This window comes from Canis lupus, chromosome 8 (genome assembly GCF_048164855.1).
Source record: "Canis lupus baileyi chromosome 8, mCanLup2.hap1, whole genome shotgun sequence".
Classification (NCBI taxonomy): domain Eukaryota; kingdom Metazoa; phylum Chordata; class Mammalia; order Carnivora; family Canidae; genus Canis; species Canis lupus.
The window spans coordinates 35,718,289-35,732,835 of NC_132845.1; the positions used below are offsets into that span (position 1 = coordinate 35,718,289).

Genomic DNA, 14,547 nt, shown 5'->3' on the forward strand with positions numbered 1-14,547 from the left:
CCCCTTCTTAGGACTGACGGGAAGGGCTCCTCCCTCCGGCACCTGCCCCTCTGGAGCGCCGCCTCCCAGGCCTGAGTCCCTGCGAGGCTCCCCCTCGGTCCTGGTGACTTGGCAGAGGTGCCCACTGTCTCGGGCATGTCGCGGGCCTGGAGCGTGCTCGGCAGCGGGTGCAAGGGGGGCTGCTGCCGCGAACGCCCTGGGCCCGAGGGCCGGAGCCTGCGCCTCGCTCCCGGGACTCCCGGAGCCCGGGGTGGTGGGCGGCCGTGTCCGGGGCACACGGTAGTTCAGTGCGGCTTCACGAGCGGCTCGGTGCCGGGGCTAAGGGCCGGCGCCGACTGTCCCTGGGCAGCTGCGGTCGCACAGCCCCGCCGCGGATGGCCGAGGGGCGCCCCGGGGGACGGGAGGTGGCCGAGGCGCCCCGGCCGAGATGATGGGCCTCCAGCCACGGCCGGGCCGGGTCTCCGCCAGGGCTCCCCGAGAAGGTGCGGACGGAGGGGGAGCCCACCCTGGGCAGCGGAGCTCCGGCGGGGTCCTGGCATCTCTCCAGGCTGCCGGAGCGCGGCCGCTGTGGGAGGGAAGCCCGGTCGCTGGCCCCAGCTTAGGGCCGCAGGGCCTGTGTGTGTGGATAAGGGGGCGCCCTCAGCCGGGATGCCCTCCTTGCCTTCGTCACTGGGGCAGATCCTGCTCCTCCTCCAGTGGCACCCACAATCCCTCCCTGAGAGCAAAGCCGTGGAGCTGGCCGCCGGGGTCCAGAGCTCCTTCCCTGAGGGGTGGGGGGTGGGAGGGTGGGTTGTGTCCCCACAGGGGCCTGTCTTCCTGTTCTCTCCTCCAACCTCAGGGTGGGCCCCCCCCCCCTTGAGCTCTGTGCCTGGAGCATGCCCTGCGGGTGTGGGCAGGGGCCGACTGGCCGCCTGCGGGGGGGTGGGGGGACAGGCTCTGGCCAGGGAGCCTGGGTGCCTAGGCCCCGGGGGGCAGAGGCCCCATCCCCGGGGCGGGGTGGCCGCTGGAGCCGGCCCAGGAGGTCGCCAGTGACATCTAGTGGTCACAGCGGGCCGCAGCCCTCGGTTCCAGGTGTGAGGCCTAGGAGCGGGGCTAGGCCTGGAAGTGTGTTCCCTAGGGCTGCGGCAGCAGCGTGGGGCAGGATGCTATCTGGTGCAAGGACCCAGGCCACAGAGACGCTGGGCGGCCACCAGTCGGTGTGGGCAGGGCTGGGATGGCCACCTTCTTTCCACTCCTTTTACTCCTTGGTCCTAACCGGCTGGGCCCAGACGCCTCAGCCTCAGCTCCCAAGACGTGGCAGGGGCACCTTGGGGCCCGCCCTGGAAGGTCGTAGACTGCTGAGATAGCCAGTGCCAGCCAGTGGAGGAGGAGCGGGCAACGGGCCTCACTGAGCTACCAAGCACCTACTCTGTGCCACAGGGCACCGCAGAGGGCAGCTGGGGGCACCTCTTTACAGCTGCTTGTTCCGTCCTGGGCTAGGCTGACGGAGCCCCGAGCAGCCTGAGAGGCCCCTCCGTGAAGGGGCAAGGGTCCCTGGGGACAGCTACAGGCGGTGGCGTGGGCTGAGTGGGTCTCTGGCAGCAGAGGGCAGCCGTCGCCGGCAGGGCATCTGGGACCCGCCGGTGTCCACCCTCCCCCTGCTAGTGGGTGCTCTCTCTTCCAGGGTGCCTGAGAGTGTCGTGCAGTGCTGCTACCCCCTGGGCTGGCGTGGCAGTAGAGGCCCAGGGGGCCCCGACCCACGACCGCAGGCTCAGGCTCCACTCTCTGCCAGAGTTTGCCATGGGCCATTTGCAGCTGCAAGGAAAGAGAAGAGGGACATTGCTTTCAGAAGGGAGGCTACAGAAGTATTCGTTGCTCTTTTTTTTTTTTTTTTTTTGCAGTGACAAGTCCTTTCTCCTTCTCCACTCTTCACTCTCCTGGTACTAATGGGCCTTCCTCCCGCCGCCCCTGCATGCCACTCCTGGGCCCCGTACCTCCTCTCTGGTCCCTTCGATTCTCCCCTTCGATTCTCCCCAAGCCCCCTTTCTGCATATCCTGTGCTTGGCCCCCATGGCCCTCATGCTATCCGTCCCCCTCCCCAGCCCTCCCTGCATCTCCATCTCCATCTGTCTTTGCTGCCTTGGTCTCCATGACCCTTTCTCCCACAGCTGCTGTGTATCCTCTCTTCCCTAGTCTCCTGCTTTCTCCCCCGCCTCCCCTGGAGGGCCAGCCTGATGTCCACAGAGCACAGTAACTCGATAGCTTGCTCAGGGACGGAGGTGGGCAGAGGTCATACGTATCTTCTCCATGAGCCTCTTGTGCAGCCCAGGGAGGGTTGAGCTCTCCTCACAGCCCAGAGCCCCCGGCTGTGGGCAGTGAGCATTTGGGCCCTCTTCCCCCTGGCCCGCCAGGTCTGCAGAGGGCTGCGTGGCCCACCTGCCTGCGGACGCAGTGACAGCTCACCCGGGCTGGTTGGGGGCACGCTTTGGGCTCGTTTCTAGGTGTGACGGGGTCTTCCCTGACAGCCAGGGCAGCAGAGCACACATTTACATGGATAAGTTCATCTAAATACGCACGGAACACCTTCATGGGTCAGGCACTGTGCTGAGGCCCCGGGGGCACGGCCTGCCTCTTCTGGCCCTTGCCGCCCCCTGCGAGGGACGCTGAGCGGTGGTTGTACCCCCGAGGCAGGCAGGCAAAGGAAACTGAGGAGGGGGCTTGCGTCAGGCAGGCCCCAGGCTGGCAGGGTGACACATGGCTTTTATCTTATGGAGCTCACGGCCTCCGTGTACCAACGTCCAGTCAGGCTGTTCAGGAGTATTGCCAGGGCCTCCGGGTCCCTTGGCGTTCACGGAGCTGTCCCCAGACCCCCGCCCCTGACACAGACCCTGCACTTGTTTCCCGGTGACACGATTGCATTTGTAGCATTTGTAGTTTGCGAGAGGGGTCGGAGCCCACTGTCTGCATGTGTTCATTCTTTCCCCTTGGTCGCAAAACCCAATCGTTCCCGCTAACCTTCCCCCAACTATGGCAATCATTGTCTGATTGTGTGCTCTGATTGCACAATTACATTTTCTCATGCAAATTGCATAAGACAAGCAAGTGCATGGGAAAAACTATGAACTTTTTTTTTTTTTTTTTTTTTAATTTATTTTTTTTTTTTTAAACTATGAACTTTTTAGGATCCAAATACAATTTGAGGACTCAGCAAGGTGCCCCCATTGTCTCCTTGCGGAACATCTTAGGGAGGTGGCAATCATCTTTCTCAGTTTCCTGGGACACCCCCAATTTTGCTGCTCTGTCCTCATGGCCCATTAGGAACATGGGACTGTCTAGACCAGGGAGCCTGATTTGAAAAGCATGAATCAGCAGCTGTGGCCCTCAGAACCCTGTCACAGGGGCACCAAGTAGCCTTGGAGAGACTGAGCCTGAGATGTAGCTCTCACATGCTTCTGGAAGCCAGATCCTTCCCCAGTCCTACCGGTGTCCTGGGCAGCACCCCACTCTGTAAATGGTCTGAGGGGAGAAACTAGATAGAGGCAGGCAGCTTCTTTCCTGCCTTCTTCCCCCATGCTCAGAACTCTGGCTCCTGCCACTTTCTTCAGAAGACCCACGGCCAGGAGAGAGATTGCAGGCCATCTCACCTTCCTTTGTATCCTGCAGAAGACAACTCAAACTTGGCCCCCTCCAGGAAGCCTTCTTGGATTACTTCTACTAGGGGCATCTCATATGTTATGTTGTGCGAAGACTGTCCATCCCATGGTTTATCTACCATGAGGTCCTTGCTTCCAGAGGCTAGGGACTTCCACAGTTGGCCAGGGAGAAGCCTCATCTAAGTTCCTCACACACTATATGCACATTTGCAAATTCTGTCTTTCAAATGCACCAAGAGAGTTGATTATTTAAAGAATACTATAGAAGATCCTTTGGTAAAGATTAGAATCACTTTCTGATTTATTTTTTATGTAATTTTGGATTTTCATCTCTCTAGGGGAGGAGGGAGGGGCAAGGGAGAGGCTGCAGGCAGGTTTTTATCTTTCCATAGCCTGTCATACTGGATCCTCCATCCTCCTGCATCGCTCAGCATGTTTAAATTTTATCATCATTCAACAGACGTGTATTTGAAGCCTTCTCTGTACCGGGCTCTTCCCTGGTGGTAGGGGTTACGAAGACTGGTAAGATTCCCTCCCTCTGGGCAGCCCTGGTGGCGTAGAGGTTTAGTGCCGCCTGCAGCCCGGGGTGTGATCCTGGAGACCTGGGATGGAGTCCCGCGTCGGGCTTCCCTGCATGGAGCCTGCTTCTCCCTCTGCCTGTGTCTCTGCCTCTCTCTCTCTCTCTCTCTCTCTGTGTGTGTGTATCTCTATGAATTAAAAATTCCCTCCCTCCGATAGCTGGTGAGGGAGACACAGACATGTGTTAGGTGCATGCTCAAGAGGATTAATAGATTCATGGAGGGAGGTGGGACTGCTTCTGCCCAAGACTGAGGAAAACAGAAGAAGCTTCATGGAGGAGGTGGTTTTTAACCAGCCTTGAAGACTTCACTTGGGACAAGCAAGTTTGGTAGAGTGGAGGATGCAGTGTGGGAAAGCAATGAGGTTCAAGAGGCAAGCAGGGTGGGGCCACGGTGCTGTTGAACGCCAAAGGAGGCTGATTTTGATTCCAAAAGCTAAAAGGATTAAACTGGGTGGCGTTACACAGAGGAGGGACTTGGCCTCACTCTTATTTAGGAAGACCCCTTTGGCTGTGGCATGAATAGACCCAAGTGGGTGGGACTGGGCAGAAGAGATGGACTATGAATTCTGAGCCACAGACTAGAGGAAGGTGAGAGCCTGAATTGGCTTGGGGTCAGTGGACATACAGATGGTGGAGGGTGGGTTTTGGAGACATTGCTGAAGAAGAATGGAAATGGCAAGAGGGCTCATTTGGTTCGGGAGAAGAGGAGGAGGGTGGCGGGGAAGAGGTAACAGGGGGACTGGAGCAACACTCTGGTCGGTGGGAAAGGGCAAGATGTCAGGGGCTTGCTTTCTCTATGGACTAGAATTTGGGTCCAGCCAGAGGCTGCCAGGACCCAAAGAGAGGGGTGGTGGTTGGAGCGACACTGGCCAGGGGATCCAGGCTGTGTGCTGTGAGAGGGTAAGTCTGGAAAGTCCAAGGGTGCTGGCAGCCTGGAGGTGGTGGTTTTGAACTAGCGTTCAAGCATTGCCCAGGCTGGAGAGCTGAGCACAGCCGTGGAGCACGGAGAGTGGTCTGCAGATCTCGGCCCAAGGGTTTTGTCTGGTCACAGAAGCACGCTCTGCACCTGGGCAGGCCACGCAGCCAAGAGGTCAGCACCCCCACTAACCACAGGCAGGAGCCTGAGCACACACACCCGGCTTCTTTGCTTCTCAGGTGGGACAACCCAGGGATATAAGACCAACCTTCTGGAGCACCAGGCAGGATTGAAGCCTCCCAGGTACCCACCAGGGCCACCTGGCATTACTGCAGTTTGGTCTTCTCTCGCTGCCTCGTCTCACCTCCTCACCTCTTGCCGCTTCCCGGGGCTACCTCCTGACTAAACACGTGGAATCCCTGTCTCCGGGCCTGCTTCTCTCAATCAGAAAACGTGTAAAGTGCTTGACCGAAAGAAGATGCTTGATAAGTCAATGTTAGCCGGCTCACTAGACTGAAAGCTTCAGGAGGGCAGCAGGTGTCCACTGTGATCCCATCTCTCCTTGGGGAAAGGTCCTGGTAAAGAAGGCACCCAGGAATCGACAAGGACTTACTTCCTTCTGCTACCCTGTCCCTTTGGACTCTTCTGTTCTCAATCCTACTCTCCTCTCTCGCTTCATGGAGGAAGGATGTCCCGTGCTGAACACATCCCTCTAACTCCCCCAAAGGTCTGCTCTCAAAATGAGCCCTCCCGCAGCATTGTGATGTCACAGCGCATCAGCCAATGGCTGTCCGTTTGGGCCACCTGGCCTCCTGGGACCACTGCCCTCCATTGATAGGGAGAAGCCACCTTCTCCTGCCCTGGCCCTTAACCTGGGGCAGCCGCAGAGCATGGATCCCTCCTGATTCTATTCTTGGCCCCATGATTCTCACAGTCAAGCTGCTTCTGGGCCGGAGATGCAGCCTGAAGGTGTCTGGGCAAGAGAGCGTGGCCATGCTGAAGAAGCTGGTGTCGGAACGACTGCAGGTGCCCGAGGAGCAGCAGCACCTGCTTTTCCGGGGCCAGCTTCTGGCTGATGACAAGCGTCTCTCCGACTACTGCATCGGGCCCAATGCCTCCATCAATGTCATTATGCGGCCCTTGGCAAAGACGGCAGCTGCAGAGGCCCACCAGCCACAGCCTTTGTGGCACCATCTGGGCCTGGTCCTGGCCAAACACTTTGAGCCCCACGACACCAAGGCAGTGCTGCAGCTGCTGAGGCGGGAGCATCAGGAGCGCCTGCAGAAGATAAGCCTGGGGGACCTGGAGCAGCTGGCACAGTACCTCCTGCTGCAGGAGCCGTTAGTGGAGCCTGCAGGGGAGAGGGGGCCTGAGGCTGAGACCTCAGAGCCCCAACACAAGAAGGAGGAGACGGAGGAGGAGATAGGGGAGGAGGACCAGGAGGACAAGGAGGAGGGGAAGGCTGATCAGTAAACTGGCCCATCGTACTCATTTGCATGCTCAAATTCGCCTGGCCTCATCCTTCTGTGGTCCCTGGCGACTCCCCACTTGGCTCCTGCTGGTGCATTTGCATTCTTACCCCTTCTTAAAACTTCAGAGCAGCGGGAGGGATTGTGGACACCTCTGTCCGCTCTTGGGCCTGTGGTACCCCCTGTGAAACATAGTATGATTCCACTCCCATTACCATCCTTGAAGGAGTTCTGGCCCTAAAGGGGTGGTCAAAGGCTGCTTCGCCTTCCTGGGCTGGACACCTCCGCCTAGCCTGGACACTCCTCCCTGGGCTGCACGGCTCCTCCTGGGCTGAACACCCCCTCTGGATACCCCCACCTGGGCTAGATACCCCAGCTTGGGCTGGACAGCTCCTTCTGGGCAACCTTCCACGCTGTCAGTAAACCTCCTGCCCAGAGTCTCCATGGCCTTTAGACAGACCCTCTTTCTCCTTTGGGACAGAAAGACAGATAATGTGAGTTCATGTCTGTCTGTCCCCAGGCCATGACACCTATCCTTGAGATGTCTGACAGCCAAGAGATGAGGCGTGTTGGGTAGCTGCCCCTCGACCTCTGCATGAGGCCATCCCTGACATCTGCCTGTGCTTCCACAGCTCAGGGCAGGGCTAGCAGAGGCAGGAGTGGGAGGAAAGTACCTACTGTGTGTCAGGCCCTGATTTTTAGGGAGACACACGCAGACCAAGAATAGCTGGAAACGGGAGCTTAGGCAGAGAATGTCATTTGCACACTCACTGTGGTCCGTGTGACAGACCCCTGCCTTACCCCCTCACCAAGTCTCATCAACTGGTGGGCGTCCCCGAGCCCCCCTTCCCTGCCCAGCACTGCCCAGGCTCCCCGGGACCAAGAATGGTGCCAGTCGACATCCTTGCCCCCACAGAGCACGCAGCCTGGATGGACAGACAGGGTGGAAATGTGACAAAGCAGCCACATGAAAGAGAGTGCAGCCCATGTGACTAAATACCCAGGCAAAGCCGCCACCTCGCAGGGCGCTGGGCTCCCATGGGAGGCCCGTCTCACAGGCTACAGGACTGCCGGGCCTCTCCTCTGCTCTGGTGTGAGACAACGGCCCTTGCCAGGGGCTGAGGAGCCCCTGAGCCTGTGTATGAGGGGGCAGATAGCTCCCTGAGAGCATGTCTTCCCAAGTCCCTAAGGTGCTATTACTGCAGTCATTCTGTGATGGAGACAGAGGGGCGATGAGGACAATGTCCTGAAAGGAACACACAGGGCCGCTTCCCTGGAAGCCCCCTATCTTTGGCATGGGGCCCTGGAGCCGATTCCGGTCCCAGCTCAGCCGTGGTCTTGCCGCGTGACTTTGGTTACCGTACTACACCTGTCTCATGCTCAGGTTTGTCACCGGTTTGAGGGGGGTCATTAACCAGTTGAGCCTTGAGTCACACAGGTCTGAACTGTGCCGGTCCACTCGGTGGATATTTTTTTGATAAATACAGTACAGCACCGTGAATGTATTTTCTCTTCCTTAGGATTTTCTTAACACTTTCTTTCCTTTCACTTACTTTATTGCAGGAATACGGTATATAATACAACATACAAAATGTGTGTTAATCCACTTTATGTTGTTGGTAAGGCTTCTGATCAACAGGTGCTTTTTAGTAGTTAAGTTTTGAGGGAGTCAAAAGTTATATGCAGATTTTTTACTACATGGGGCAGGGGGAAGGGGTCGGTACCCCTAAACCCTGTGTTGTCTAAGGGTTGCCTTATGATGCCAGATGCTGTCTCAACCTTTATGTGAGGGCGGGAGAGAGAGGAGGATTCCCCATGTAACCCGAGGGTGGGAGGGTGAGCATGAGTTAACCTGAGCTTTCACATTGTAGTCGCCTTTTCATCAGCCTGTGATTACCAGTCAGGCAATGCTATCAGCATCCACTTCCTCCCAAGATGTTTGTGAGGGTCCTAGTCATGAGGACGGCGCCATCCAGGGCGGTGCCTTCTAGCAGAGGGGGCCTCGGCCTGGCCAGGTCTCTGCTGTGAGCCTGCTGGTAGCAGAGATCCTCTTCAGCCAGAGCATTTCGTGCTCCACGCCCCAGCCTCTGCCCCCACGGCCAGGAGGAGGGGACGGCTGCCTCTGAGGGTGACCTGGGTCAGGTGTGACCTCTCCTGGGGCACTGGCGACTCATCGTGGGGGCTGCTGCAGCGCCCGCCGCCCGCACCCCCACCCCCCGCGCCCAGGCGGCCCCCATCCTCCACCCAAGAGGCTTTCTGAAGGCTCTGTGGCTGTGTTTGTACCACAACACAAATGGCTGTGCCATTTGCCAAGGGGGACGGGCCTATTATCTTTACATTAGGGGAACTAATAGCCCATTTCCCGAGAAATCTGTGGGCGATAAAAAGAAGTGAGCCGTTTTATTCCTTTTGCTGAGAGGAGCTGGCATGAAGGACGGGGAAGCCCTCGTTTTCTCTCTAGTTAGTGGGGGTGTCAGGGCTGGCTGAGAGCAGCCGCCTCCACCGCTTCTGTCCCCAGCGCCCAGGCCTGGAGGACTCCAGTCCCAAGGGAGCGCGAAGAAAGGTTCCGCCCCGGCCCCGCCCCGCCCCTGACCCCGCCCCGGCCTGGGTCCGGCCCCCTGGCCCCGCCCCTCCCGGCCCCGCCCCTGACCCCGCCCCGGCCGGGGTCCGGCCCCCGGCCCCGCCCTCGCTCCTGGCCCCGCCCCTCCCGGCCCCGGCCCCGGCCCCGCCCCACCCTTGGGCCCGGCCCCCTCGCCCCGCTCCGCCCCGCTCTGGCCCCGCCCCGCCCCTGGCCCCGCCCCTGCCTGCCCTGGCCCCGCCCCCGCCCCTGGCTCCGCTTCAGCCCCGCCCAGGCCCCCCCTCCCCGGCCCTCTTGGCCCCGCCCTGGCCCCCTCCCAGCCCTGCCGCAGGCCCGGCCCCTCCCACAAGCGTTAAGCAGAGGCCAGGATGCACAGGTTCTCATTGGAACTTCATGGGAACTTCCTTCCCTTCCCTTCCCTTCCTTACCTCTCCCGGTACGCTTTACTCAATGCCAGGTTCACTGTGCGCTGACAGCCTTTGTCCCTTCGTGGAAGAACTTGCAGGTATCAAGGAGCAGCAGTTGGTGCATGAAGGAGGTGGGGGTGGGGCAGAAACTCCAGAAATATTCTGTAGGGAGAACCCTAGCCCTTGGGCTGCCCGCCATGGAGATCCTTCCCTGGGCTGTTTCACCTTATTTTGAATTTAACCCGCTGAAGGCTCTCTGTTCTCTTCTCTGCTTTCACCAGATGAGAACTGGTGGGAATGGGGAAGATGCTCTTTCTACACTGCAGCCCTGGGCATGTAGCTCTGCCGCTTAAATCCCCACAGCACCTCTCTCCCACCATGAAAGGACACACCGGTCCCCACAAGTACCAGCTTTGCTCAGGTAGGAAGCATGTCGGGACAGCCAGCTCTGTGTTTCGATCCAACTCCTGGTTCCTCCATGCATCACCTGCAGGCCGACACTCTCAGTCCCCTGGTTCCTGGCAAAATGGTCTTTCCATTGGAAATAGGCACAGCATCCTTGTTCGTGTGGTTTTTTTTAATCAGTCCTTTATTCTTTGATCAATAAACACTGGTGGCGGTCCTACTATGTGTGGGGCTTGTGCTAGTGACTTAGGCCGGTAGATGAAGAGCCCTGCCTTTCTGAGAAGGCGGAACAAAGCGGGGCCCCTTCGCCCCTTGCATGGTACAGCAGAGGGAGCTCGGGAAGCCCCTCACATCCTGCCTCAGCCCATGCTCGAGATGTGCTGATGTGTTGGTAGCTAGGGGACTTCACTGTTGTCCCTAGTCCTCAATGATGGCTCAGGGAATGGTCTTTCAGGATGGAAATTCTTGTAGATGTTGGAGAAAGAGGGGCCTTAACAATGTTCCAGGGGCTCCAGAGACCCCAGATGCCTCGTTCTATCAGAAGCAAGTCCCAGGTCCCACCCACATTCTTTTTTTTTTTTTTTAATTTTTATTTATTTATGATAGTCACACACAGAGAGAGAGAGGCAGAGACATAGGCAGAGGGAGAAGCAGGCTCCATGCACTGGGAGCCTGACGTGGGATTTGATCCCGGGTCTCCAGGATCGCGCCCTGGGCCAAAGGCAGGCGCCAAACCGCTGCGCCACCCAGGGATCCCCACCACCCACATTCTTGAGAAAGAGATCTCAACAAAGGCACAGACACAAGGAGATGGAGATCGTGCCTGTCCACCACAGTGGGTGCTGTGCTATATATAGTTTTGTATATATGAATGAATGAAATTGACAATTAAGTAAAGGCTTAGCTTCAGTCTGGTAGCTGTGGTTGCTTCAGCTGAGGCTCAGGGAGGCTTCAAGGAGGAGATAGCATTTGAGCTGGTGAGGGATAGGCTCCATATGTCACACCTGGAGAACTGTCATTTGGTTTAGCACACCCAGCTTGCTAGGTGCCTCATGACACCCAGAGCCACACAGACACACCCAAGGTGCACACCCATAAACCAAAAGACAACCCTATACCCCAAACCCATAAGGTGGATTCCTCATTGGCAGAGCAGGGTTTGCAGAATGAGCTGGAGGCTCTGGGCCACTTGCAGTGTCAGGGTCCAGACCTTGCCTTTGGGAGTTCAGGCTGTTGGAGTCTGGCTGGCCACTCTCAGTGCAGGCAGCTCAGCCAAAAGATCCCACACGGCAACTTCAAGGATGGAAAAGAAAAGCTTTGCAGAGCCACGCCCGGGAACTGCTAGGGCTGGAGGAGGAGGTGGCTTGGACCAACTTTGCTGTGCCCAAGTGATGCCTCGGGTGTTCAGAGGACACATGGGGACATGGAGCTGGACATGGGGGTGCACACGTTTGTGTACTGGTGGCAGTTGGGCTTTGCAGGGGTACCTGCACGTCAGCCCATGTCTGTCGGGGAACAGAGACCCCGTTCTCTGGGTGAACTCTCTGAGGGGCATGCTCACCCTTCAGCTGGATGGCTCTCCCTGCGCTCTGAGCTGGGTGTGGGTGGCTTGAGCCTGTGGCAGGGGAGTGGCCAGAGGGCAGGCCACCCTCAAGGAGCCAGCTGAGTGAGAATGGCTGCAAAGCCCGGGAGCTGGGTTCCTCTGGAGACCATGCTGTTCCCACCAGCTGCCTCGCCTCACTCCTCCCTTCCTGCGTCACCTTCCTCTTCTCCCTGTCCCTCTGGGATCTTCCTGTACCTCTCCCCTCCTCTTCCCCTCCTGTTCTCTCTGACCATACTTGGGGCTGAGTTGATTGCATTGTGTGGACATCTGGGCACTTCCGTGTAGCTCACACACTCACTGTCTCTGCTCCTGTGTCCCTGAACCCATCCTCTGCCCGCCTCCCCTTTCCTCCCATCCTACTCTGTCATCCCTAGTTGTCTTACTGAATGCCACCACCAGCTCGCCTCCTTGTCTCCCCTGTATCTTCTTTCTCCCGTACTTACCAGACTCACCCGGTGGGCACACCGGCGGGGACAGGAGCCCGGAACCCACTACCTTCGAGTAGGTCTCCGCCCCGCACCCCCGCCCGCACAGGCAATGCTAAGTCACAGGCACGCCTACCTGGTCCCGTGCTCAGGTGCAACAGCAAACGGCCTCACTGCGCGCAGCCACCTGTCTGCTGATAAAGACCCTCAAACAGACACGTCCAGAGAGGGCGCAGAGATGTCTGCACACACGGGGTTGCCACGACAGCTTTGCTTGCAGATGGACATGCTGCCAAGGAGGTGGGGCTGCTGAGGCAGGCGTCTTCTCCCAGTCACAGCAGCTCCTGATCGGGGCGCTGGGTCCCTGCGCTCACGCGGCCTGCCCTGCCCAGCCCAGCGGGCACTGGGCACCCTCATTCTCCCGGCTCATTTCCTGCAGCTCTTCCTGGCTCCTCCTTGGGTGGCTCCTTGGCTCTACCGGCCTCCAGAGCTGTCAGTCTCCTCTGGAAGGGCTGTAACCCAAGGAGCCAGCAGGAAGCCCAAGCCCCCAGGACACCTCCTACCTACCTGCCCTCTGTTCCCTCCGACAGCGTTTCCCATCAGGGTGATTTAAGGGCTCCTTGGCAGCCTCTAGTGGCTCCCTGTGCCCTTGTAGAAGGGTGATAAATCTGAGGTAACCGCTGTCAGCCGGCTGGCCGTAAACCCGTCACAGCCCACAGCCCACAGCCATGGTGCCAGGCCAGCCCACCGAGGCCCTACCGAATTGGCCTTGTCAGCCGGCCGCCCTGGAGAAGCCCCAGGGCACCCGCACTGGGGACGTTATTTATGAGCTTGGGCCCTGGGATCAAAGCTGCTGTCCCTCTGAGAGGGAAGGGAGAGGCCCTCGGAGCCCCCACTGGCTTCTCTTCTTGTCCAGACTACTGCAACCTGACCTATAATGCATTGGAGAGAGCCTCAGTGTTCCCAGGGTCCCCTTGAGTCCCGAGCAACACCAAGTGCACCCTTTTCCACACACAGGCTGGGACAAGGACTCTGGAGGGGCTTTGGTGACAGACAGGGCTGGAGCCTGGGTGGCTGCCTCTCCTGACCCCCTGCCGCACCCTTTCTGCAGCACAGCCTGGCAGGAGGAGGAAAGCATGGGGCCCTGGGACCCCGGGACCTTGTCTAAGCAGCCACAGAGCAGACGTCGCAGGGCAGAGACATTTGGGGAGGATGCACGTCTATCTTAAGCAAAGTGAGGCATCTTTCTCCAGACTCTATATGTTTCCATGCTGCCTTATTCCCTGAGGACCCTCTCCCATCGGTGCTGTGACCACAGCAGCTAGCGGGAAGAGGGACACAGGATGGTGAGAGACGATAGAGAACCTGGACTCTGAGTCTTGAGATGTTCTCTAAGTGTGGGATTTGCGTTGGTCATTTGCTCTGAGCCGCAGTGTGCTCATCTGTTAGGTGGGGAGAAGAATGCCTCCCTTGTGGGGTAGTTAGGAGTATTCGTGACATGATATATGTGGCAGTGGTTTTTGTTTTTGTTCTTGAGGGAGGGGGAGAGAAAGAGGGAGGGAGGAGCAGAGGGAGAGGGAGAATGTCAAGCAGAATCCTTGTGGCTTGGAGCTCACTGTGGGGCTTGACCCCACAACCCTGAGATCACAACCTGAGCTGAAACCAAGAGTCAGATGCTCAGCCCACTGAACCACCCAGGTGCCTCAGTGTAAGTGTTTTGTAAACTCTAAAGTGCTGTGCAGAATCAAGGCTTACTCTGATCCATCCCCACCTCCTGTGGTCAACAGAATGTTCTCCAGCCAGTTTGCACCTAAAGGGATTTACTGCAGGAAGGGGGTGGCTTATAAGATATCGGGGAGGACCAGGAGCTGCAGCCACAAGGAACACTCAGACGGCCACCCCACCTGTTGCTTGGTTCCTGGGAACAAGCACCCAGAGCTCCAACCACAAGGCCTGAGGGGACTCAGACACCTCCAGTGCCACCATGAAGGTCACCTCTCTCCTGGCTCACTGCCAACTAAAGGGTGCATGTGGGGGCATCTCCTAGGAAAAGCTAGGTTGTAATGACACCTTAGATGAAAGACTCTTGGGAATGTAGATTTTAACTTTCCAACAACCAAGGGGGTTGGTCTATGGGAAAGTCTATGGAACAAATAACCCAATTTCGTCAACAGGGAGGGCAAAAAGAGACAAAGAGGGAGAAAAATCCATAGATTAAAAGAAACTTAAGATGTAACTAATTGGAAAGGCTGGAATTATTTGGATCTTGATTTGAGCTACCTGTTAAAAAAAAAAAGGCAAGACAAATGAGGACTCGAACATTGACTGGATATTTGACGGTATTAAGGAATTAGTGTTAATGTGTTTTTAAAATGTGGGATAATAGCATTGTGGTAATGTTTTACAAAGTCACCTTTTCGAGAAGCACACTGAAATACTGGTGAAATGTTTTGTAAGATGTGCTCCAGAACAATCCAGTGAACTGGGACAGAGGAAGGTTCATTTCGGCAGCTGCTTGGTTGCCAAAGCCTT

At 57.6% G+C, this 14,547-nt stretch overlaps 1 protein-coding gene across 1 annotated transcript; it reads left to right on the forward strand.

Annotated features, from left to right (window-relative positions):
- The first annotated feature begins 5,907 nt into the window (after positions 1-5,907).
- On the forward strand, positions 5,908-6,633 carry UBL4B (ubiquitin like 4B). Its single transcript, XM_072834911.1, has one exon. The coding sequence runs from the start codon at positions 5,912-5,914 to the stop codon at positions 6,599-6,601; it is 690 nt and encodes a 229-aa protein (XP_072691012.1). The 5' UTR covers positions 5,908-5,911; the 3' UTR covers positions 6,602-6,633.
- The last annotated feature ends 7,914 nt before the right edge of the window (positions 6,634-14,547 follow it).

Coding starts and splice junctions, on each gene's coding strand:
- UBL4B (XM_072834911.1), top strand. CDS start 5,912: ATGGCTGTCCGTTTGGGCCACCTGGCCTCCTGGGACCACTGCCCTCCA.